This window comes from Sinocyclocheilus grahami, unplaced genomic scaffold, assembly GCF_001515645.1.
Source record: "Sinocyclocheilus grahami isolate Dianchi unplaced genomic scaffold, SAMN03320097.WGS_v1.1 scaffold18.1, whole genome shotgun sequence".
Lineage (NCBI taxonomy): Eukaryota > Metazoa > Chordata > Actinopteri > Cypriniformes > Cyprinidae > Sinocyclocheilus > Sinocyclocheilus grahami.
Window position 1 is genome coordinate 1,673,894 of NW_015505197.1, and position 24,300 is coordinate 1,698,193.

At 36.5% G+C, this 24,300-nt stretch overlaps 1 protein-coding gene across 6 annotated transcripts; it reads left to right on the top strand.

Moving 5' to 3' along the window:
* Positions 1-1,481: 1,481 nt before the first annotated feature.
* Positions 1,482-23,621, top strand: LOC107553228 (pleckstrin homology domain-containing family A member 1-like). Of its 6 annotated transcripts, XM_016235405.1 has the most exons (14): positions 1,482-1,593; positions 6,782-6,862; positions 8,619-8,812; positions 8,901-8,957; positions 9,062-9,107; positions 12,444-12,541; positions 14,247-14,369; positions 15,836-15,979; positions 16,079-16,147; positions 17,931-17,995; positions 18,731-18,794; positions 19,047-19,136; positions 20,176-20,250; positions 22,786-23,621. In XM_016235405.1, exons 3-14 carry the CDS (start codon positions 8,672-8,674, stop codon positions 23,092-23,094), a joined length of 1,281 nt encoding a protein of 426 aa, XP_016090891.1. In that variant the 5' UTR covers positions 1,482-1,593; positions 6,782-6,862; positions 8,619-8,671; the 3' UTR covers positions 23,095-23,621. The 6 variants fall into 6 exon arrangements, with proteins under 6 accessions (XP_016090891.1, XP_016090905.1, XP_016090883.1 ...); XM_016235419.1 differs by lacking the exon at positions 1,482-1,593 and having other exon boundaries at positions 6,718-6,862; positions 15,839-15,979; XM_016235397.1 differs by lacking the exon at positions 1,482-1,593 and having other exon boundaries at positions 6,719-6,862.
* Positions 23,622-24,300: the final 679 nt, after the last annotated feature.

The window sequence follows — 24,300 nt, forward strand, 5'->3', positions numbered from 1 at the left end:
GATAGATAGATAGATAGATAGATAGATAGCTAAACGAAGGATCTCCCGTGGAATACAGCCAGTCATCTATATAAAACAAAATAAATATATCATGTGAATTTAAGTTTCAACATCATATGAAAATATGCACAAAACCCATGTCCCACAATACAAAATGTTGAAGGATATTTACATGTTGTCCATGACCATGACCCAATGGTTTTTGCTGTAATATGACAAACAGCCAACACAGAGTGTCAGCGCATAAATGTTTTGATTAAATATTGTGTACATCATATCATACAGTTTGTAAACACATATGAACATCCAAGACTATGAATTCTCTAAATTCAAAGAATTGCTACGACAGACATTCTGAATACCGGAATTTTGTTATGCTTATCCAGTTCATATCTGTGTGCAGGGAATCAAGGTTCACCTGTAGATCTGTGTAATCTCTGTTTTTGCCCTAATTTTATTTAGGTCCTAGCTATCCAAAATGGCTTTTGCATTTAATGCATGTGTACCTATAACACATGTTGTTAACCAAGTTTAATCTGCAATATCATTTGAGACAGGGAAACAGTTTTTATTTATTTATTTATTTGCAGACTGCTTTGTCCCATGTTTCAGTGTAGTGCATTAATAGCGGAAATAAACAATGGTTTTGTCTTTACATTTATCTTGCTTAGGGGGTTAATAAACATTGAGAAGCCATTTGAGGCACAAAAATAAAATTACAGTACTAAATAAATATACAGTTTGTAAACACATATGAACATCCAAGACTATGAATTCTCTAAATTCAAAGAATTGCTACGACAGACATTCTGAATACCGGAATTTTGTTATGCTTATCCAGTTCATATCTGTGTGCAGGGAATCAAGGTTCACCTGTAGATCTGTGTAATCTCTGTTTTTGCCCTAATTTTATGTAGGTCCTAGCTATCCAAAATGGCTTTTGCATTTAATGCATGTGTACCTATAACACATGTTGTTAACAAAGTTTAATCTGCAATATCATTTGAGACAGGGAAACAGTTTTTATTTATTTATTTATTTGCAGACTGCTTTGTCCCATGTTTCAGTGCAGTGCATTAATAGCGGAAATAAACAATGGTTTTGTCTTTACATGTATCTTGCTTAGGGGGTTAATAAACATTGAGAAGCCATTTGAGGCACAAAAATAAAATTACAGTACTAAATAAATATTATCAGACATTTTGTTTAATTATTTTTGATTATCATAGGGGATAATATCCTATTGTTGCTATTTTTATATTACAATTACCAGTTTTATTTTAGTAACTAAGCGAAAATGTTTTTTTTAAAGGTATTTTTATACCAATGAAACTTGCCTTATTAAGTGAGCCACGTACCTGATTCTCTGCTTATTATTCAACTAAAGGAAGAGAACAAAAATATAAATATTACTATTTTAAAAGTGCCTGTATGAAAGAATGAAAATGAGAGAACAAAGACAAAAAAAAAAACCTGACGCAGTGACGCATACAGCCACTTCCGCTCCTACAGGAAAAACGCTCGTGAAGTTTGTGAACGGGGCCACGAGCAGGAGATGGGCTGAACCGCACCACTTCAGCGATAATAAAACGAGTGAGTAGTTTGAGAAATGACCCTTATTCGTTCATCTGTCTCTGTGTGAGTACGTTTATGGATATGAAGTTTTGTTAAAGTGTAAACACGGATCCTGCTGTAGATTCATGGCAGGATTAAATGGAGACTGGGCGAGGTTGGATTTTCCGCGCTGTTGCTTACTGACAGACGTGGATTTTAGACGCATCATCCTTGTAATACAATAACAGTGTTTATCCAAATAGAGATAATATATCAAGGATAATATTTATCTTATAGAGCTAGATTCTAACTGTGAGCATGCTTCCAGATTTATGTGTTGATGGATTGATTGCCAGTTTTCGTTCTTATCTCGTTCTTATTTCGATTTTATCTCATCTGGCTTTTCTGAATTATTCTATTTAGAATCAGAATCAGAAAGAGCATTATTGCCAGGTATGTTTACACATGCGAGGAATTTGTTTAGGTGACAGAAGCATAAACAGTTTACAGTGACAAGACACAGATAGTAAAAATAGAATATGTAAATAGGAAATAATAATGTACAACAAATATTTTTTTTAAATACACAATATACAAAAATAGACAGCAGATGGTATTTGTGTGTACAGGTATGATATGTACAAATGCAAGGAAATGTGAATAAGTATGGTGTGTTAAATAAATACGTTTATAGGCTAAATAGTGTTGTGTATTACACGATTATTGGCAAGTTAACTGCTGATGAGATGGATTGCTTGAGGGAAGAAACTGTTCTTATGCCTGGCCATTCTGATGCTCAGTGCTCTGTAGCGCCGACCAGATTAGTTGGATCTGGTGTGTTTAATTAGGGTTGAATCTAAACTCTGCAGGGCTCTGGCCATCCAGGAATTGAGATTGACACCCCCGTTCTAAGGTCTGATTTGGTAGCTGAGCTGAACCAGACAGTTATTGAAGTTCAGTGGTTGGATTCAGTGACTGCAGACTAGAACTGTTTCAGCAGCTCCTGTGGCAGGTTGAACTTCCTCAGCTGGCAAAGGATATGGAGTCTGTAGAACTCCCACTTCAGGTCCTGAGAGATGGTGGTGCCCAGGAACTCGAATGACTCCACTTTTGTTACAGTGCTGTTCATGATGCTGAGTGGGGGGTCCACTATAACTGCACCAGTCAGCCAGCTCTTTAACCTCCTGTCTGTAAGCAGACTCGTCACTGTCCTGGATGAGGCCGATAAGTGTGGAGCACATCAGGAGCTTGACAGAGGGGTCATTATTAGAGGTGCAGTCGTTGGTGTTTAAACAGTCGGTTTATTATCTAGTAACCACAAACAACTGGAAACGTTATGGGAATTGGGTATGAGAACTCAACCATTTAAATCAGTAGGCGCGTTTCCATTACAGATTTGCACAAAACTTTGGCGATATTTTCTGAATGTCGATAAAAAAGTATTGCAAAATGACGGCATTTCCATTAACCAATGTTATGAGACTTAAACGTAACCTTTTGCCTCTCGAGATAAGTCATGGCAAAGGATTTTGGTGGGATTTTGACAAATTTTGGCTATATTTATTCAAAGGAGGCTTATGCGTGTATCTTTACAGAAGCAGCAAAGAGTGCAGCTAGATTCTAACTGTGAGCATGCTTCCAGATTTATGTGTTAATGGATTGATTGCCAGTTTTCGTTCTTATCTCGTTCTTATTTCGATTTTATCTCATCTGGCTTTTCTGAATTATTCTATTTAGAATCAGAATCAGAAAGAGCATTATTGCCAGGTATGTTTACACATGCGAGGAATTTGTTTAGGTGACAGAAGCACAAACAGTTTACAGTGACAAGACACAGATAGTAAAAATAGAATATGTAAATAGGAAATAATAATGTACAACAAATATTTTTTTTAAATACACAATATACAAAAATAGACAGCAGATGGTATTTGTGTGTACAGGTATGATATGTACAAATGCAAGGAAATGTGAATAAGTATGGTGTGTTAAATAAATATGTTTATAGGCTAAATAGTGTTGTGTATTACACGATTATTGGCAAGTTAACTGCTGATGAGATGGATTGCTTGAGGGAAGAAACTGTTCTTATGCCTGGCCATTCTGATGCTCAGTGCTCTGTAGCGCCGACCAGATTAGTTGGATCTGGTGTGTTTAATTAGGGTTGAATCTAAACTCTGCAGGGCTCTGGCCATCCAGGAATTGAGATTGACACCCCCGTTCTAAGGTCTGATTTGGTAGCTGAGCTGAACCAGACAGTTATTGAAGTTCAGTGGTTGGATTCAGTGACTGCAGACTAGAACTGTTTCAGCAGCTCCTGTGGCAGGTTGAACTTCCTCAGCTGGCAAAGGATATGGAGTCTGTAGAACTCCCCCTTCAGGGCCTGAGAGATGAGATGGTGGTGCCCAGGAACTCGAATGACTCCACTTTTGTTACAGTGCTGTTCATGATGCTGAGTGGGGGGTCCACTATAACTGCACCAGTCAGCCAGCTCTTTAACCTCCTGTCTGTAAGCAGACTCGTCACTGTCCTGGATGAGGCCGATAAGTGTGGAGCACATCAGGAGCTTGACAGAGGGGTCATTATTAGAGGTGCAGTCGTTGGTGTTTAAACAGTCGGTTTATTATCTAGTAACCACAAACAACTGGAAACGTTATGGGAATTGGGTATGAGAACTCAACCATTTAAATCAGTAGGCGCGGTTCGCAATTTCAATTTGCACAATTTGAATGGTAATGGAAACGCGCCTAGTGATGGGCAAACTTGGCCCTTCCAGGCCACTTTCCTGCAGAGATTTGATCCAACCCTGATAAAACTCACATGCCTGTAGCCTTCTAGTACTCTTGAAGACAATGATTAACTGGTTCAGGTGTGTTTGATTAGGGTTGGCACTAAACTCTGAAGGAAAGTGGTCTGGAAGGGCCAAGTTTGCCCACCCCTGATTTAAATCAACCGCTGTGGCAACATCTCTGATGTTGTACTGAGTTATGGTTTTGTATTATTGTCAGTGTTTTCGGCTTGTCTTTACCACAGACCAACCAATGGACATCTGACCTAAAATGTGTTGAACTGTTGCGTAACAGGTCATTGTGTTTGAGGTCATCACTTTTTTTTTTAGTGTGTTTGAAAACGGGCATGGTGAATGGATCGGTCAGCAAACATTTGGCTTTGGTTTAACAATATGTTGACCGCATCCAACATGAACTTTCACTTACACTTTCAATGATCATGTTTTTGTAGATGGAGATGCTGTTACATGTTTTAGTAGACATACGGAGTTGTTTTGTTTAATGCATCTATTTTACATTCATTTGAGAGAAGCATTCTTTGATTTCAAAATTTTTACCACCTGACCAGTCTTCATTTGATTTCATGATGTTGGTGGAGTTTATCTTATGGTTAGGTGATGAACAGAGAAATCAAGGAAAGAGGAAGAGACCATTTTTTCTGCATGTCCTTGATACAGTGGGTACATGTGTACATTAATGAGGAAAAAAAATTAACTTAAATGATTTTAGCAAATGGCTGCAATATAACAGAGTGAAAAATTTAAGGGGGTCTGAATACTTTCCCACTGTATATCTGTTTAATACAGATGGAACCGATCTGTTTACTGTACAGATGTGCACAGTCTACATAATCATTTCTATGTTTATGTCAGGCTCATTATTGAATACTAAGATTTAAAAATATATATTCGTAAACTGAAAATTTTTTTTTTATGAAAGCAACTAGAAAACTAAAAACCTCAGATTTTGCTTGTTTTAGCAACAATGTTAGTTCCTGATTCCTTCACTATAATTGGTATAACTGAAATTAAATTGAAATATATCCATATTACACACACACACACACACACACACACACATACTTATTATATATGTAGGCTAATATATATCCATATCGGAAAACTAAGCTGTTATTGAAATAAAACTAAACTGAAATGTGAAGTGTGAAAATAAGACTAGTTATTAGTTACTCAACTTCATGTCGTTCCAAATGTTTCTTCCATCTTGAAACAAAAATGGAGATATTTTAATGAAACCTGAGAGGTTTCTGTCCATCCACTGAAAGTCTGTTCCATCAAACGTTTGATTCTTTAAAAAGTTAAAAACGGCATTCGAGCAGTTTATTCAAAAAATGTTCTGAATATAATTTTTTATTTTTTTTAAACCCCTTTAAGATTTGGTTGGATGGACTTTTAATGGACAGACAGAACTCTCAGGTTTTATTAGAAATATTGTCATGTGAGTAATAAACATAAAACAAGTCTTTGGGTTTGGAATGACATGGTGACAGGTAATTGTGAAGGTAATTGATGATGACTAACTAACCCTTTAAAATAGTAACAAAATTTGAAAATGTAAAAACTGTAATAACCTTAATGTGTCTATGTTCACGTTTGCAATTGCTGAAACGAGCTCAAGGGCAAGAGCTTGGTGCAATCTCTCTGACAACCTCACCTGGTTCAAAACAAATGTGTGAGGTGTGCATTCTTGTCTGTTTTGCCTGAATTGCTGAATTAATGCAAATATGCCAACTTTTGGTGTATAATAATAAAGTATAATAAAAGAGTGAATTAGGTCGCAGAGAGTATCATGTCTTGTGCTGTGCACATGCAAAAACACAGTCCAGGTTAAAGTGGTGTTTCATGTGCCTTATCTATGACGTTCATCTTTGTCAGTGAAATGGCAGATTTGTTTTCTAATCAGGGATTCAAAGAAGGATGTGCGCATGCAAACCAACCTAAATATGTGTAGTAAGTGTCTTCTTGTGTGTGTGAGTGTGTGTGCTTGTGTTAAAACACATCAAATAACATAAATTAAGCTCAACATGTAATTATAACCTTGTTACACACACACACACACATATGTCTAAGATCCAGAGATAAAGAGTTTGGACTCTTAACTTCTTTGTGTTAATTATTTTTGATTATCATAGGGGATAATATCCTATTGTTGCTATTTTTATATTACAATTACCAGTTTTATTTTATTAACTATGCGAAAATGTTTTTTTTAAAGGTATTTTTATACCAATGAAACTTGCCTTATTAAGTGAGCCACGTACCTGATTCTCTGCTTATTATTCAACTAAAGGAAGAGAACAAAAATATAAATATTACTATTTTAAAAGTGCCTGTATGAAAGAATGAAAATGAGAGAACAGAAAGACAAAAAAAAAAAACCTGACGCAGTGACGCATACAGCCACTTCCGCTCCTACAGGAAAAACGCTCGTGAAGTTTGTGAACGGGGCCACGAGCAGGAGATGGGCTGAACCGCACCACTTCAGCGATAATAAAACGAGTGAGTAGTTTGAGAAATGACCCTTATTCGTTCATCTGTCTCTGTGTGAGTACGTTTATGGATATGAAGTTTTGTTAAAGTTAAAATTAAGCTCAACATGTAATTATAACCTTGTTACACACACACACACACATATGTCTAAGATCCAGAGATAAAGAGTTTGGACTCTTAACTTCTTTGTGTTAATGTGGTTGGTCTAGTCTAAAACAAAATGAATCCTGTCTAGAATGTGACCAGACCTGTCTTGGAGACTATCTGCCCAGTCTAAAATGAAAATCAGGAGGAGGAGAGTGAGAATACGGGATCTGAATCCTCTCCAGCTGATGCCCTACTTTTGCAGGCTCTGATAAGCAGCACATCAGCCGATAACAACTCGGAATGAGAATGTGTGCTTTTGTTCAAACCCAAATGCTCTATACATCATGTTTTGCTTATGATGGTACAGGCCTGCATACTTTAAAACCTAGAAGAACAGGGCTTCTCTAGAAGCTATAAGCATTCCAAAACACAAGGCTTATTCTGTGCTCTGGAACCCAGGGTGGGGCAGAACAGTGCTCCATGCTAATTGGTTAAGTGACTCATGGTCATTGTTGCCTCTGTAGGGCGATGACACAGCAGGCCTTGTCTTCCTTCACAGCCTTTGTCTATGACTTACACTCATGCCATTAATGCCCCTGCCCTCAGAATACAAGAGGAAAATGGTGGATTATTTTTGGTTTTGCCAGTCCGACATATTATGTGCCATATTCATGTGTTGTCAGAATGTTTTTGAATGTTATTTAATACAGCATGAGAGTGCATGTTGCAAAAATATGTAGCACATTAAATTTGATCAGAAATACAATTAATCAGTAATACTGTGAAATAATATTGCGATTTTAAAATGCCTGTTTTCTATTTCATTGTATTTTAAAATGTAATTTATTCCTGTGATGGCAAAGCTGAATTTTCAGTAGCCATTACAGTGTCACGTGACCCTTCAGAATTCATTCTATTCAATTTGCTGCTCAAGAAACATTTCTTATTATTATCAATTTAAAAAAAAGTTGTACTGCTTAATATTTTTTTGGACTCCATAACACGCTTACTTTTTATTCTTTGATAAATAGACAGTTTAAAAGAGCAGCATTTATTTGAAATAGTTTTTTTTTGTAACAATATACAAGTATTTCATCAATTTAATACCTCCTTGGTGAATAAAAGTTATAACTTACTGATGTATTGTGAATTATGAACTACTGCTCATCAGTTCACAATAATTAATTGAGGACAAAACTAATTCCTTTGAATTTACAATAATAATATAATACAAATTTTTTTTTATTGAAAATAATACTTATTTTCTTATTCTTATACAATTTGCCACTTCTTAAAGTTCTCATATATAGTTTTTTTCTCACTTTTTTAGTTTTCATTAGGTAATTTACCATGGTTGTACTCTTTTCCTTCCTCCTAATTAAAAAAAATTATAATATATTATATGGTCTTGTCAGTTACTAATGCAAGGCAGTGCTGTGATTCATATCCTCTGCCGAAGACTTTGACACATCAGAGAAAGAAAATATTTTTCAGCTGAAAGAGCACAAGAAAGAGAGAGAAAAGAAGAGAGAGTGGTCATCAAGGGAGGGGGAATTTTTACAGCCACATAACGGCATCAGTTTATTTACTGTTAGTCTGACTAACCTCTCTCTCTCTCTTTCCAATCTTTGTATCCTATCTCATGCTCCTCCCTTTCCATCTCTGTCTCTGTCTTCAGCAGTTACTGATATCAGAGAGAGGAGGGAATGAGTAGTGTGAAGATAGGTGGACATGCCTTACGTGGACCGACAGAACCGCATCTGCGGTTTCCTGGACATCGAAGAAATGGAGAACAGCGGCAAGTTCCTGCGGCGGTATTTCATCTTGGACACGCAGCAGGGTAGTCTGGTCTGGTACATGGACAACCCGCAGGTATGATCTGTCTAAAGCTTAAATGGATATTGGGTAATGTAGGTTCTGATTAACTATCTGAGAGTGATATTGTTTATTGGTCTTCTAGAACCTGCCTGTAGGTGCCAAACACGTAGGTTCCCTCAGTCTCACCTACATATCCAAGGTAAGCTGCCACCTTTTCACACTCACAATAGTTTTCAAACATTCTCCCATTTCTCCGTAATTGATTTTTGAGAAATTGCTATAAGGCCCACACTCTTTTCTTAGGTCAGTGATGCCACCAAACAGAGGCCAAAAGCTGAATACTGTTTTGGTAAGACTTTCTCACATCTATACACACTTTTACTTCACAGTCATTGTTATGATGCTTTAGATGTAGTTGAGCATTTCTTTTTTTCTGTCTTTATTGTAAAGGTGTAAGCCAGATATTTAAAATTGTATGTCTTTTTTTTTTGTCCATTAATAATGTACTTTAATTTTTATTTATTTATATTTTATACATTTACAATTTTAAAATAGCTTGAAAATGTGAATGACTTTCTGACAATCAAAATTGCCATCAGACTACATAAGATATGAAAACATTTTCTTCTTATCTTATTCATATAACACTTTCATGTTATTTTGTACATCTCACTTAATGTGAACAGGCATTGAAAATTTCAGCTCAAGCCTTGGTTCTTGAGTGAAGGGTTTGTGGTTTGAATCCTGGCTAGGTGCTGTAAAAGAAAACGTATAAGTTTGGTTTTAAATCATGTTTTTACTGTAAGCACTGCTTTTGTACTTCTGCGAATGGATTGAAGTAGTATGCTGATGCAGTGGTGCTCTACCTAAAAATTTTTCCTACTCTTCTGTTTCACACACACTTTGAGATGATTTTGAGCCCATACTCGTTCTCACAGCTTATACACGCAAACTTTTGTGTTGCTTTGCATGTACGGTTACTGCAGTGCACATGGTAACCTTCTGTGCAACACGAGTGGAAACAGGAAATGGTGGTCTGGTCACTGGGTAGATGTGTGTATGTGTGCACATGTGCTTCTAAAATCTTGCTCTTTGCAGGATGCTTCTGTAGTAACCTGAACTTCATATTGAAGTGTTTTTGAAATCCTGTTTATTGGTTTAGTTCTTCAAAAATAACCACCAGTACTTCTAACTTTTTAACAGTTGCTTTTAACCAGATATAGCTTAAGGAATAGTTCACTCATTATTTATGAGTTATTTATTCATCATCTTCCAAGCCCATATGACTATATTTCTTCCATGAAATGCGCAATAAAAGAAAAAACAAAACAAAAACTCTTGCCACTCTGTGGCTGTGACACTCTAAAATGACGAAAACTTCTTTTGGGTCAGATGAATTAGTTGATTCAGTTCACAAAACCGGTCTGATCTGGTTCTCGGGTTCAACTCACTCAATTATCCATTTGCAACAGCTCACTTGAGTTAAAGATTGTCAGTGATTCATGACTTTCATTTTGGTTTGAGTCGCAAAAAAAACACAAAGCAATCATTTTCAAAATGTCATTGTTAGAAAAAAAGATTATATAAACACTTACAGTGGGGCAAATAAGTATTTGATACACTGCCGATTTTTCAAGTTTTCCCACTTACAAAGAATGGAGAGATCTGTAATTTTCATCGTAGGTACACCTCAACTGTGAGAGACAGAATCAAAAAAAAATCCAGAAAATCACATTGTATGATTTTTAAATAATTAATTTCCATTTTATTGCATGAAATAAGTATTTGATCACCTACCAACCAGCAAGAATTCTGGCTCTCACAGACCTGTTAGTTTGTCTTTAAGAAGCCCTCCTATCCTCCACTCATTACCTGTATTAATTGCACCTGTTTGAACATGTTACCTGTATAAAAGACACCTGTCCACACACTCAATCAATCAGACTCCAATCTCTCCACTATGGGCAAGACCAAAGAGCTGTCTAAGGACACCAGGGACAAAATTGTAGACCTGCACAAGGCTGGGATGGGCTACAGGAAAATAGGCAAACAGCTTGGTGAGAAGGCAACAACTGTTGGCGCAATTATTAGAAAATGGAAGAAATTCAAGATGACTGTCAATCTCCCTCGGACTGGGGCTCCATGCAAGATCTCGCCTCGTGGAGTATCAATGATCCTGAGAAAGGTGAGGGATCAGCCTAGAACTACACGGGAGGACCTGGTCAATGACCTGAAGAGAGCTGGGACCACAGTCTCAACGGTTACCATTAGTAACACACTACACCGTCATGGATTAAAATCCTGCAGCGTGGGCAAGGTCCCCCTGCTCAAGCCAGCACATGTCCAGGCCCGTCTGAAGTTTGCCAAAGACCATCTGGATGATCCAGAGGAGGCATGGGAGAAGGTCATGTGGTCAGAGGAGACCAAAATAGAAGTTTTTGGTATAAACTCCACTCGACGTGTTTGGAGGAAGAAGAAGAATGAGTATAATCCCAAGAACACCATCCCAACCGTCAAACATGTGGGTGGAAACATCATGCTTTGGGGGTGCTTTTCTGCAAAGGGGACAGGACGACTGCACCGTATTGAGGGGAGGATGGATGGGGCCATGTATTGCGAGATTTTGGGCAACAACCTCCTTCCCTCAGTAAGAGCATTGAAGATGGGTCGTGGCTGGGTCTTCCAGCATGACAATGACCCCAAACACACAGCCAGGGCAACTAAGGAGTGGCTCCGTAAGAAGCATTTCAAGGTTCTGGAGTGGCCTAGCCAGTCTCCAGACTTAACCCAATAGAAAATCTATGGAGGGAGCTGAAACTCCGTGTAGCCCAGCGACAGCCCCAAAACCTGAAAGATCTGGAGAACACCTGTATGGAGGAGTGGGCCAAAATCCCTGCTGCAGTGTGTGCAAACCTGGTCATGAACTACAGGAAACGTCTGACCTCTGTAATTGTAAACAAAGGTTTCTGTACGAAATATTAAGTTCTATTTTTCTATTGTATCAAATACTGATTTCATGCAATAAAATGGAAATGAATTATTTAAAAATCATACAATGTGATTTAATGGATTTTTTTTTTTAGATTCTGTCTCTCACAGTTGAGGTGTACCTACGATGAAAATTACAGATCTCTCCATTCTTTGTAAGTGGGGAAAACTTGAAAAATCAGCAGTGTATCAAATACTTATTTGCCCCACTGTAGAAATGCATGCTATCAGCAAAATTTAAACCATACAATGACACGGAATGGTGTCACTTGTATGAGTGAGAACTGTTGGTAGAAGGCTAAACATTTCAGTACAGCTGCGCATAATGAACATTGCACTTGCACAATGGAGTTTATTGTGACGCAGTGAATTCTAGCATTCACCTTTTTATCCCAGAAAAACACTGAAATTAACAGACATTGCAGGGAAAAAATTGAGTCGAGTTCTGTTTTGCTGTAGCTTTTTAGTCCAAAATTGATTGCCACTGCCTTATTGACTGAGCATGATCAAATAATCCATAAAGTCGGCTGGGCTCTAAAACAGGCTATCTGTGGGCTTTTGGGATTTATGGACATTTTAAAAATACACTGAGACTTCTGATACACTGATATTTCTCAGAACTACTCTGCAAAATTAGAGTTATGGCCATTGCATTATGGGAAATGGGGTTAAGCTCTTTCTCTCTGTCTGTGTACAGTCATCAATGCAGGAATGAGGAAATTCTTTCTGCAGGCTAATGATCAGCAGGATCTTGTGGAATGGGTCATCGCGCTCAATAATGCAACCAAAATCACAGTGAGTACACACACGCAAAATCCACAAGCGTGAGCGTGAATATGCATCTATATGCATATAACCCCTTACAAAAATGGACCACCCTGAACCCCCCCAAATTTCATTATTTTTTAACAAAATTAAACACATAAATAATCAAACGAATTGTGTATTATAACCAATCACACGTTTATCAGAATTATGAAGTGGGATTACAGTATCAAAAGGAATAATTGAAATTGTGGTGCCCTAATTCTCATAATAAGTAATTTTACTTAATTGCAGTTGAAATGTAATATAATAATTTAATTACATCAGAATAAATAAACAGTACATAAATACTACCATAATGCTTGAAAGAGATGTTTTTATGCTCAGCAAGGCTGCATTTGTTTGATCAAAAATACAGTAAAACACAAAAACAAATATTATTACAATTATAAATGTTTTCTGTTTTAATATATTTTCATATTTTATTTAATCCTGTGATGAAGTTTAATTTTCACCAGTCATTACTCCAGTCTTTAGTGTCACATGATCCTTGAGAAATTCTAAATTGATGCTCAAGAAATATTTATTATTATCAATGTTGAAAACACTTATAGCACTTGCTGATTAATATTTTTGTTGTAACTGCGATACTTTTTTCAGGATTCTTTGATGAATAGGAAGTTGAAGAACAGCATTTATTTGAAATAGATGTTTTTTTTAAACAACATATAGGTATCTTTTTTTGTGTGTCCTTGCTACATAAGAACACTAGAGTTTATTCACCCTTGTGTTCTGTTTTCATTGCATGAAAATATAGATTAAATTAGCTATTATGTCTCCCTTTCAAGCTTCTTTAAAGTCCTGGACTGTTTGCATTAGTTATCTAGCTATTAAACAAGCTTACATGCTAATCTGATATCCCAGACTGCTGCACACAGGAACATTAAAAAAAAAACAATGAAAGCATTCAACAAGTTCATTCAGTCAGTGTCAGTGGTTCTGTTAACACTACAGACTTGTTCTCTGGGAGATAAATTCTAGTTAGTATTGTCTGGGAGTTTATCTATTAAAGGTAACCCAAATAACAAAGTTCAAGCATTTACAGGCAAATTACAGTAAGAAAACACATCAGCACAATAAAACATCAAGTTTCCTAACTGGGATCGTCTTCCCCTCTCTGAGTATATGTGCAGGCAAACACATACATGCATACGCACAGGATGCTGAAAGTAAAAAAAAAAAAAATCCGTCCTGTTTAAGCTCTGCGTTCCTCATCCTGATGCAGTTTTCCATGTGCGAGTCACTTGGCTGACTAATGGGAAGTTGTATTGTTTGAACGACCCTCACTTCTGAGTCATCATAGCTTCAGAATGCCCTCACACACACACACACACACACACACACGTACCCTACAATGTCTCTGTCTCTCTTCTACATTTTTTCACTCTCTCTGTATCACTAATATATCACACTTCCACATGCAATGGCAGGAAAAGCTCTCATTGTAGGCTAGACACTCTTGGAGCATGGGCTGATGGATTGAAGGGCTACACAATAAGCAGTTGTTGAGTTATCCTGTGAGTCTAACAATTGATGGTTAATTCGTCTGTGTTCCATTCACCTTTTTTTCCCTCCGTCTTTTTGTTGCATTACTTTGCATTTTCAGTCTTTTGCTGCTACCCTGATTTTGCTCGTCCTGGAAAACTCCCTCTCACTTCTTTTTCTTTTCTCCCAGGTTCCTAAGTCATCTGATGCTGTTCATTCTGAGAGTCAGAGGTTAGCTTCAAATGGAAACAAAAAACAGGTCCCATACAAGACCGAGATCATTGCAGGAGTGGCTGTCGTCACACAGACACAGGTAATCTCACTCTTGTAGGCTTAAACACAAAATATATACCTGCTTTATCCCTATCTGTCAGTCAAGACTAGGGTTGTCATGATACAAACATTTTTAGTCAGTACCAATACCAGAAATGTAATGATTGTAACTATTTTAATACCACATTAATGATACTGCATAATGATTCTAATAATGATATGCTTTTTTTAATGTATAAAGTTAAATATAAAGAAATATTATTACATTGTATTAAAATATAATAAAGATAATGCATAAATACAGTATTATTATATGATTGAATGCTAATATTAACCAATTTAAAACAATGACATGTAATTTTAATACCACATCAAAAACAGATATGCTGTTGATATGTTTCTATGTAAAAAGTTAAATATTCATAAATTGTATTAATAATGATAATAATAATACAATATAATTATTAGTGTTAATATTAACAAACTGAATTAAACCATGAAATACTATTAATACTATATCAAAAATACTATTAATACTATATCAAAAACTAATATGGTAATGGTGAAAATGGTTTTAACTTAAAAATTATAAATAAGAATAAATTATATATATATATATATATATATATATATCAAGTCAAGTCAAGTCTGCTTTATTGTCAATTCTTCCACATGTACAGCACATACACACAGAGAATTGAAATTGCGTTACTCTCAGACCCTTGGGTGCATACAGATAACATAAATACAGATTAAATACAAAATACAACTATACAAAATACAACTATAAACTATACAAATATACAAATAAGGTAAAATGTAAAAATATATATATAAAGCACAAGGCATATGGAGGATAGAGTGCAAACCAGTAAAGTAAACAACAGTGCAGATATAGTGATCAGTACGATGGTGGGGATAGCCGGCTTGTGTGGGTTAGCCGCTAGCCTAGCCCGGATACCTCCGGGCTTACCCCTCTTCTGCTTCCTCTCGCGCCGCTTGTGACGCCTCCGCTGTGGGCGAGATGCAGCAGTGGGGGTCGGTGATGGAGTGGGCCTCCGGAGCAGACCGAGATCCCGCAGCTCTTCGGCGTGCGCAGAGTTTAACTCTTAAAAATGTGGTTCTGCCGACATCGAGCAGAAACTCACGACAATATGCGCGCTTAGAAACAAATAGACGCGATGAATGCGTACAAAAACACTGCGACTCACAAGACAAAAAACACGAAAACACCTTTCTGTCGGTTCTTATATATATATAAGAATTATATTAACAAAGTTCATGTAATACTACTACTACTGCTACTACTGCTCATAATAATAATAATAATTGTTATAAATATTAACAAATTAAATGAAATAAAAAAATTGCATGTCCCAGTTCTTCTCAATTAGGTAAGTAATTGTATTAAAATAAAGGACAAATAAATAAAACCATGTGCCTATTTTTGAACTTTTTTCTGTATGCTTTTATGTGTCTGATTTTTCCCTTTTTCCCCTCTTTCAGCAGGATGGAGAGGTGGGACACAGTGTTGGAGGAGAGAAGGTGGGCTTGAGGAAGGCTCAAAACCATCCGCCATATTTGCACACTAGAGCAGGGCAGGATCAGACCGTTATTAAAGCAGGATACTGCGTCAAACAGGGGGCTCTGGTGAGTCTAAGAGACTGGTTTTAGCCTAGGTCTTGTGGAACTATGTTTGTGTGTGTTCCAAAAAAATCATTACAGGTTACTATTTTCCTCTTATATCAGATGAAGAACTGGAAAAGGAGATATTTTGTTCTGGAGCAGAACTCAATGAGTTACTTCAAGTCTGAACTGGTATGTTGTATATTAATTCTTGTCTTATGAAGCAGTTACGTCTGATAGTTTGTTGAATGCTGCTCAATGCCTTGTACAAGTTCAGGTGTCCAATAAATCATGTTAAAATTTTAGAATGAATGGCTACTTTTTCATGTTATCAAGTTGATCTTGACATGTAAGCTGAAATGTACAAGCTATTTATTTGAATGAATAAGCCTCTCTTCTGTGAGAAATGGCCTTAGACTGCTGTTTTATGAAAGAAAGAATATGAATTGAATGGTTATTTTCTTTTACATGTGAGGTTTTTTTTTTTTATCTGAACAAAAGATATAGCAAATACCAGTGCTCTGTCTCAGCATGAACAGCACTATAGCTGAGAAATTCCAGGCAGCTGCCAGCTGTGTGTAATTCAGCTTCATATAATTCAGCTTCATATGTGCATTTGTGTCTGGCTGAGGATAAATCTTAGTCCAGATGGAGTGGGCCTCCGGAGCAGACCGAGATCCCGCAGCTCTTCGGCGTGCGCAGAGTTTAACTCTTAAAAATGTGGTTCTGCCGACATCGAGCAGAAACTCACGACAATATGCGCGCTTAGAAACAAATAGACGCGATGAATGCGTACAAAAACACTGCGACTCACAAGACAAAAAACACGAAAACACCTTTCTGTCGGTTCTTATATATATATAAGAATTATATTAACAAAGTTCATGTAATACTACTACTACTGCTACTACTGCTCATAATAATAATAATAATTGTTATAAATATTAACAAATTAAATGAAATAAAAAAATTGCATGTAGCTGCCCAGTTCTTCTCAATTAGGTAAGTAATTGTATTAAAATAAAGGACAAATAAATAAAACCATGTGCCTATTTTTGAACTTTTTTCTGTATGCTTTTATGTGTCTGATTTTTCCCTTTTTCCCCTCTTTCAGCAGGATGGAGAGGTGGGACACAGTGTTGGAGGAGAGAAGGTGGGCTTGAGGAAGGCTCAAAACCATCCGCCATATTTGCACACTAGAGCAGGGCAGGATCAGACCGTTATTAAAGCAGGATACTGCGTCAAACAGGGGGCTCTGGTGAGTCTAAGAGACTGGTTTTAGCCTAGGTCTTGTGGAACTATGTTTGTGTGTGTTCCAAAAAAATCATTACAGGTTACTATTTTCCTCTTATATCAGATGAAGAACTGGAAAAGGAGATATTTTGTTCTGGAGCAGAACTCAATGAGTTACTTCAAGTCTGAACTGGTATGTTGTATATTAATTCTTGTCTTATGAAGCAGTTACGTCTGATAGTTTGTTGAATGCTGCTCAATGCCTTGTACAAGTTCAGGTGTCCAATAAATCATGTTAAAATTTTAGAATGAATGGCTACTTTTTCATGTTATCAAGTTGATCTTGACATGTAAGCTGAAATGTACAAGCTATTTATTTGAATGAATAAGCCTCTCTTCTGTGAGAAATGGCCTTAGACTGCTGTTTTATGAAAGAAAGAATATGAATTGAATGGTTATTTTCTTTTACATGTGAGGTTTTTTTTTTTATCTGAACAAAAGATATAGCAAATACCAGTGCTCTGTCTCAGCATGAACAGCACTATAGCTGAGAAATTCCAGGCAGCTGCCAGCTGTGTGTAATTCAGCTTCATATAATTCAGCTTCATATGTGCATTTGTGTCTGGCTGAGGATAAATCTTAGTCCAGTTGAGTGGTTCTTGCACAGAGTAAGCACTCCATGCCAATAAATCTATCTCTGTGAGACCTCTTTGTCTTTTTCTCACTTAATTTCTCTTATCAGGAGAAGGAGCCTTTGCGGATTATTCTTCTGAAGGAGGTCCATAAGGTGCAGGAGTGCAAACACAGGTACAAATAGAATGTCTGCCAGTCATATGCTTTGGGATCTTGTTATTTGACTGAACATTCCTATAAATATATGAAGTAAATATACCAAGAAGAAATAATTGCATTGTGCATTTACACTACCGTTCAAAATATAATTTAAAATAACTTTTTTCTTTTTAAAAAGTAATTTATTCCTATGATGGTAAAGCTGAATTTTCAGCAGGCATTACTTCAGTCTTCAGTGTCAAATGATCCTTCAGAAATCATTCTAATATGCTGATTTGGTGCTCAAGAAATATTTCTTAGTATTATGTTGAAAATGGTTTTGGTTTTGCTGCTTAATTTTTGTGGAAACCTTGATAAATTTTTTCCAGGATTCTTTGACAGCATTTATTTGAGATAGTAACATTGTAAATATATTTTCTGTCACTATTGATCAATTTAATGCATTCTTGCTAATTAAAAGGTTACTAGCTCAATTTTTTTTTATCTTGTTAACCCCAATCTTATGAAAGGTAGTGTACATTTAGATTTGCAGGTGCGCATTTATTTGAGATAGTAACATTGTAAATATATTTTCTGTCACTATTGATCAATTTAATGCATTCTTGCTAATTAAAAGGTTACTAGCTCAATTTTTTTTTTATCTTGTTAACCCCAATCTTATGAAAGGTAGTGTACATTTAGATTTGCAGGTGTGCATTTATAGTTATAGATTTAATATACAAATTGTTCTCTTCCCCTTTTCACTTTCAGTGAAATAATGATGCGAGACAACCTCTTTGAAGTTGTCACAACCTCCAGAACATTTTATGTCCAGGTGAGAAGTCTTGTCAAGCAGCAACATGCACTTCTATAACTTAACAGTCCAAAGATCTCAAGATTTAATGAAAAGGGTGATTGAAATGGATTTCTCTCTTTTGTGCAAATTAATATTACTGTCGTATGTAGGTTCTACACTGTATCTTTGAACCATATAGACAGGCTCAGAGCTTTTATAACTTTTGTAGTATCTCTTTGTTTCTTTTAGAATATGTAAAAACTTGGTACAGATTCTACCATTCTGTTTCAGGCTGATAGTCCAGAGGAGATGCACAGCTGGATCAAGGCTATTTCAGGAGCCATTGTGGCTCAGAGGGGCCCAGGCCGATCCGCAGCCTCTGTATGTACACACACGCACACATGCATTCAAAAGCAGGTAGTCACTCTGCCTCTGAGCAAAACAATGGAGCATGAATTCATGAGTCAAGCCGAGAACACGTGGAGAGTGTGTGAATGTTTTCCAAAAAATCCCTGCATACATATATAGTTTAATCATGTGCCTTTCTTTCTCTTTCTCTCTCTCTCACACGCACATATGCGCATACATACAAACACAAGTCAATAATAATATGACTGCAGTGGTTTGGGTTTAAGATTGGTAATGGCTCTGAAGTGTTATTGCACTCTGGAATCAGAGAGTACACTCATTATGTGTGGGCCACAATCTGTTCGGTTCATACCTTTTCTCCTACTCCCCCTCTGAACCTAGTGACCCCAAAAAGTATTTGGAGACTTCAGTCACACTTAATGTATAAAAGTCATATATATTTTGTAGAAATACTGTACAAAGTAGAATTTTTTGAATATGGAAGCATTTTCGAGTTAAACATTTCGATGTAGATGGAAGTAGCAAGCAACAAATCTTTTCTTCTGTGTTGTGATGTATTTCCAAGTAAAACGGATTATTGAATAAGAAGAAAAATGCAGGGTGAAGGCTAGGTTCTGTTCATTGGTTGTTGTTTGGATGAAGGCAGATCTGAATGCAAGCTCACAGTCATTTGTAAGAAAGGGGCAGCGTTTAAGAGGTCTAAATGATTGGGGAAGATTGAGTTAAAAATTACTAGATTGAAAAAACGTTTAAAAAAAAATGAAACATGCATGGATGATTGTTCACAATAAGATAATCACAATAATCATTCACAATAAAATGCATTTAGAAACTTAAGTTTTAAGTCATAAAAACAATAGATGTATTGTTCAAAAGTAAGAAAGTTTTTTTTTTCTTGCAGATGCCAATTGGTTTGATATTTTGTTGTATATTTATATATATATATATAAATGCAATGACATTCATACATTAAGTGTCCAAATACTTTTTGGGGCGCCTGTATCTATTTCTCCCTTACTCCCTCTAATGCAGCTTTGCAATGTTGTTTCAGATGCGTCAGGCCAGAAGGCATTCAAGCCCCTGTATTCAGAGATACACACCACGTGTCACTCAAGGCAGCACGTATGTGAGCTCCGCCCCTTTGATCCGCCCCTTGTTTCCTTTTCCTCGCTTCGCTTTAGAGGAGTCGCTAACGCACATACGCACGCGGACGTACTCGCGTAGCTTAATCTTTTCCACTTCGCTTTTCTAGAATAACTTCACACATATGCGCACACCTAACAGTTCAAATGCAGAAATAAACTTATTCAACAGTTCATTCCAGAAATGCATTGTTTCCCCGCTAATTCTACCTTTGTTTTTTTTTCTCATGTTTCTTCTCAACCCTGTGGCTCCCTCATTTGAACTAACAGTTATTGACGCACTTCTCCATTTCTAATGCTTCAGCCTCTCTGCCAGCCCACTGCAGTCTCCTGCTACACACCCAAAATGCATGTTTCACACGTTTCGATTGCTCATCTGTATTTCATTATTCTTTATCATTGTGTGCAACATGGGTCATAAAGTTTGACTTTTTTTTTTTTTTTTTTTACCTTCCTAAATGATGATCCAAACTGGTAATTACTGATTAAAATAAATGGCCCATTTTGCTTCCATTATGTGATATTTATTAGTGAAAGGATATTAGATGAGATAAAAATTTTTAAATAGAACTTTATTTTATCCTTTGGAAATTGATAGGATTAAAATTAGAGCTTTTGGTAATGTGATCATTTTTGTGTCATGTTGATTTTAAAACGTTCAGTTGTCTTCTCTATAACATTATTTTTAAAGTTATACACATTCAACTTAAGCACATTAATGCATTATGTTGTTTGCACGTTTCCAAACCTCACAAATTTGCGCATTATTTTGTGTGTGTCTTATGATGAGGTTATGTGTGCTTTAGTGTTTTGAGTTGCATTATGGTGTCTGTTTCATAAAAGTCATCCAAACTTCTCAGTAATGACTGGGGGTAAGCTTTCTGTCTTGTGAGGTAAACCCTCGAGTCTTGGACATCAGGTCCTCAATCACTGCTGTTATTAGATTAGACATGTCTGTGCTTTCTCACATGATTGTTAGGTCAGATGTTTTGGACCGTCTAAAAGCAATGACTAAGAACAACTTTTTTGTTGTTGTTGTGTTGCAGTTCTCAAACTGATGATAATATTTTTTATATCTGGATTCATTTGTAACTCAACACAGATGCAGTTCCAACCTTGTCTCAATATTTGTCGACTTTCCTTTACTTAAGTTCTTATATTCATTTTGTCATTCAACCTTTCTCACACCACTCTTTTCTTTCATTGTTTACCTCTGTTTCTCTCTCCCACCTTCTACCTAGGGCTGGGCGATGTAGCTTAAAAATAATTGAAATTGTTCAGTCTTTGACAATATTTAACACACATCTCAATTAGGGTTGGAAAAAGGTTGAAAATTTTCAGTAAATTTCAGAAATATTCCAGAAATTTTGGAAACTTTCAAGGATTTTTTTTGGAATATTCCAGGGATTTTTTTTTTGGAAAGTTTCCGGAAATTTTCCACCCCTTTGCAACCCTAATCTCAATATTTTTCTATTCCCTCTAATAAAAACTTAAAGGTTTATTTATTTTAAATTAGAGTAACTATTATTGATACAAAATGGCCATTGTTGTAGATCCTGAATATTGTATGTGTGTGCGTATAATTGAACTGAAATACAATAATAATCCATTTAAAATTCGTAATATATGCACCAATATTGCAGGTTTTTGAAAGAAGTCTCTTATGCTCACCAAGATAGCATTTATTTGATTAAAATTAGTAAAAAACAGTAATGTACAACAATTTTCGTTTATTTTAAAATTTCAGTATCACATGATCCTTCACAAAATCATTTGAGATGCTGATTTGCTGCTCAAACATTTTTTTTTTTTTTAAATATGATCAATGTTGTAAACAGTTGTGCTCCTAAACAATAATACATTTTTCAGGAATCTTTGATGAAAGGAAAGTTTAAAAGAATGTCAGTTATTTGAAAAAATAAATATTTTTGTAACATTATAAATGTCTGTCTTGTCACTTTTGATCTTTTTAACGCACCCTGAATTAAATAAATAATAATAATTAGTCAAAAAAATAATTCTACTCAAGCTTAAGTTTAGAAATGCTATTAATCCTCATGTTCTTAATGTGCTTCATGTTCTCATATTTAAGAATTGTGATACAAGGGCTGCTGTCAAAATCTTGCTAATGACAGTGTCTTTATGAAACTTATTGGACAAAAGAAGGCTAATTTCTTTTTTTTTTTTCTTAGTTCTTAGGAAAATCAATTGTTCAGTCCAGCTTCTACCTCTCTCTACTACTCACGTTCTCTCTCATGTTGTGTTTTCCAGTGAGTGGGACAGCTGGGCTCTCTGAGTATTAACACTTCTGTTCTGGTGCTCTGCTGGCTCTGGTACTTCTCACCTTCTTTTGCTAAGCTCATCTAAAACTTCTAATACATTTCTTGGATGTTCTTACTCACAGCTGAGACTGCTCTCAGCCATTACCACACTGAATCAGTCTTAACGCTTTCCTAAAAACGCTTTATTCAGACCAGAACTTACATAGATGTATTCTCTCCCTCTGTCATCCAATTTAGGAGTTCATTGTTGGCGGCTCCTGTTTCTACCGCCAGCACACGAGTCACGCCATCTCCTGGACGTCCAGCCCTGCTGTGTCAGCAAACCCAGAATGCCGTAGTCCCACGAGGCCTGGCATGGGACAGCGAGCACTTTATGAGCCTGCTGCCCCTGCCCCGCCCACATGCCCGCCTATCATTGCAAGAGACCCGCCTCTCCAAGTGACTCACGAATCGCCATGGCGACGACGTAGCAGCTTTGGAATGTGTGACGCTCCTTTGCCCCAACTTGATCTGGATAGTGCGGATCTTCCTGTCAGTGAGGTCTGACAGTTTTACATTAAACTTTTACAACTGACCCTGAAATATTAAGGTGTGTGTGCTGAGTCTAGGTGATGGAAGGATGATTTGGGGATGGATGACCAGGCGTTCGGATCCAAACTGATTCGACCCGACCTGTTGACCAAATTCTGAACTTTATAACAGGTTATGTCGGATAAAAAAGCTTCAGTCATGTTAATCTAAAACAGGAACACTACCACAATGATTCAGACACCAAAGATTCTTCAAAGTACCTCCTAACCTTTGAGCGTCTATTGAAAAGTGCTGAAAGAAAAGAAACATTTGAGGAATTATGGATTAATTATCACCTAAACTGAAATTGTTTGGGACTGTGTCGGAGGAAGTGAAAATTTGTGCTATCCCATGGATTGGAATTTGGAAAAGGCTGTTTGGGTGCTTGTGAGAAGCGATTCCTGTTCATATCCAAGAATTCCCATTTACTGAGCATTACTGAACGTACTTCAGTTTTCCTGTTTTTTTTCTGTACAGTTTCTTATTTTTAAAAGTTATTCTATGTGCTGTGTTGAAAAGTGCTGAAAGAAAAGAAACATTTGAGGAATTATGGATTAATTATCACCTAAACTGAAATTGTTTGGGACTGTGTCGGAGGAAGTGAAAATTTGTGCTATCCCATGGATTGGAATTTGGAAAAGGCTGTTTGAGTGCTTGTGAGAAGCGATTCCTGTTCATATCCAAGAATTCCCATTTACTGAGCATTACTGAACGTACTTCAGTTTTCCTGTTTTTTTCTGTACAGTTTCTTATTTTTAAAAGTTATTCTATGTGCTGTTAATGTGACTAATTTGATCCTGTAGACTAAACTGGGGGTTTATTTTGACTGACATCTTTTATCCACACTTACACATATGGGTGAATTCTTGTAGCTGTGATATTATTGTTTGTCTCTTGCTTCGCTAAACGACGAATTAAATGCACAGTTTATTTAATAACTCAGTGTGTTGGATACAGTTAAGCCGAGTAGAATAATGCTGAATAATCTGCCCACATCCCTGTAGTTTTCTGGCATTCTGGGTATGACTGTACATGTCTGACCATATGAGTGAGAGTTTGCTGTTGATTGTTAATTTTGTTTTTTGTGAGTTGTTGGGATTTGAGTATGACTACTATGATGAAATGCTTTTCAGTGTATGTTTGTCTTTGCACTGATTCATTTTTGCCCTCTGTCTAAAAAAG

What these genes read in the sequence shown, in the direction of transcription:
- LOC107553228 (XM_016235405.1), top strand. Translation starts at nt 8,672, where the DNA reads ATGCCTTACGTGGACCGACAGAACCGCATCTGCGGTTTCCTGGACATC. An exon ending in AAAAGCTGAATACTGTTTTG is followed by an intron (nt 9,108 to 12,443) that starts GTAAGACTTTCT and finishes GTCTGTGTACAG; the next exon opens with TCATCAATGCAGGAATGAGG. An exon ending in TCACTCAAGGCAGCACGTAT is followed by an intron (nt 20,251 to 22,785) that starts GTGAGCTCCGCC and finishes CATCCAATTTAG; the next exon opens with GAGTTCATTGTTGGCGGCTC.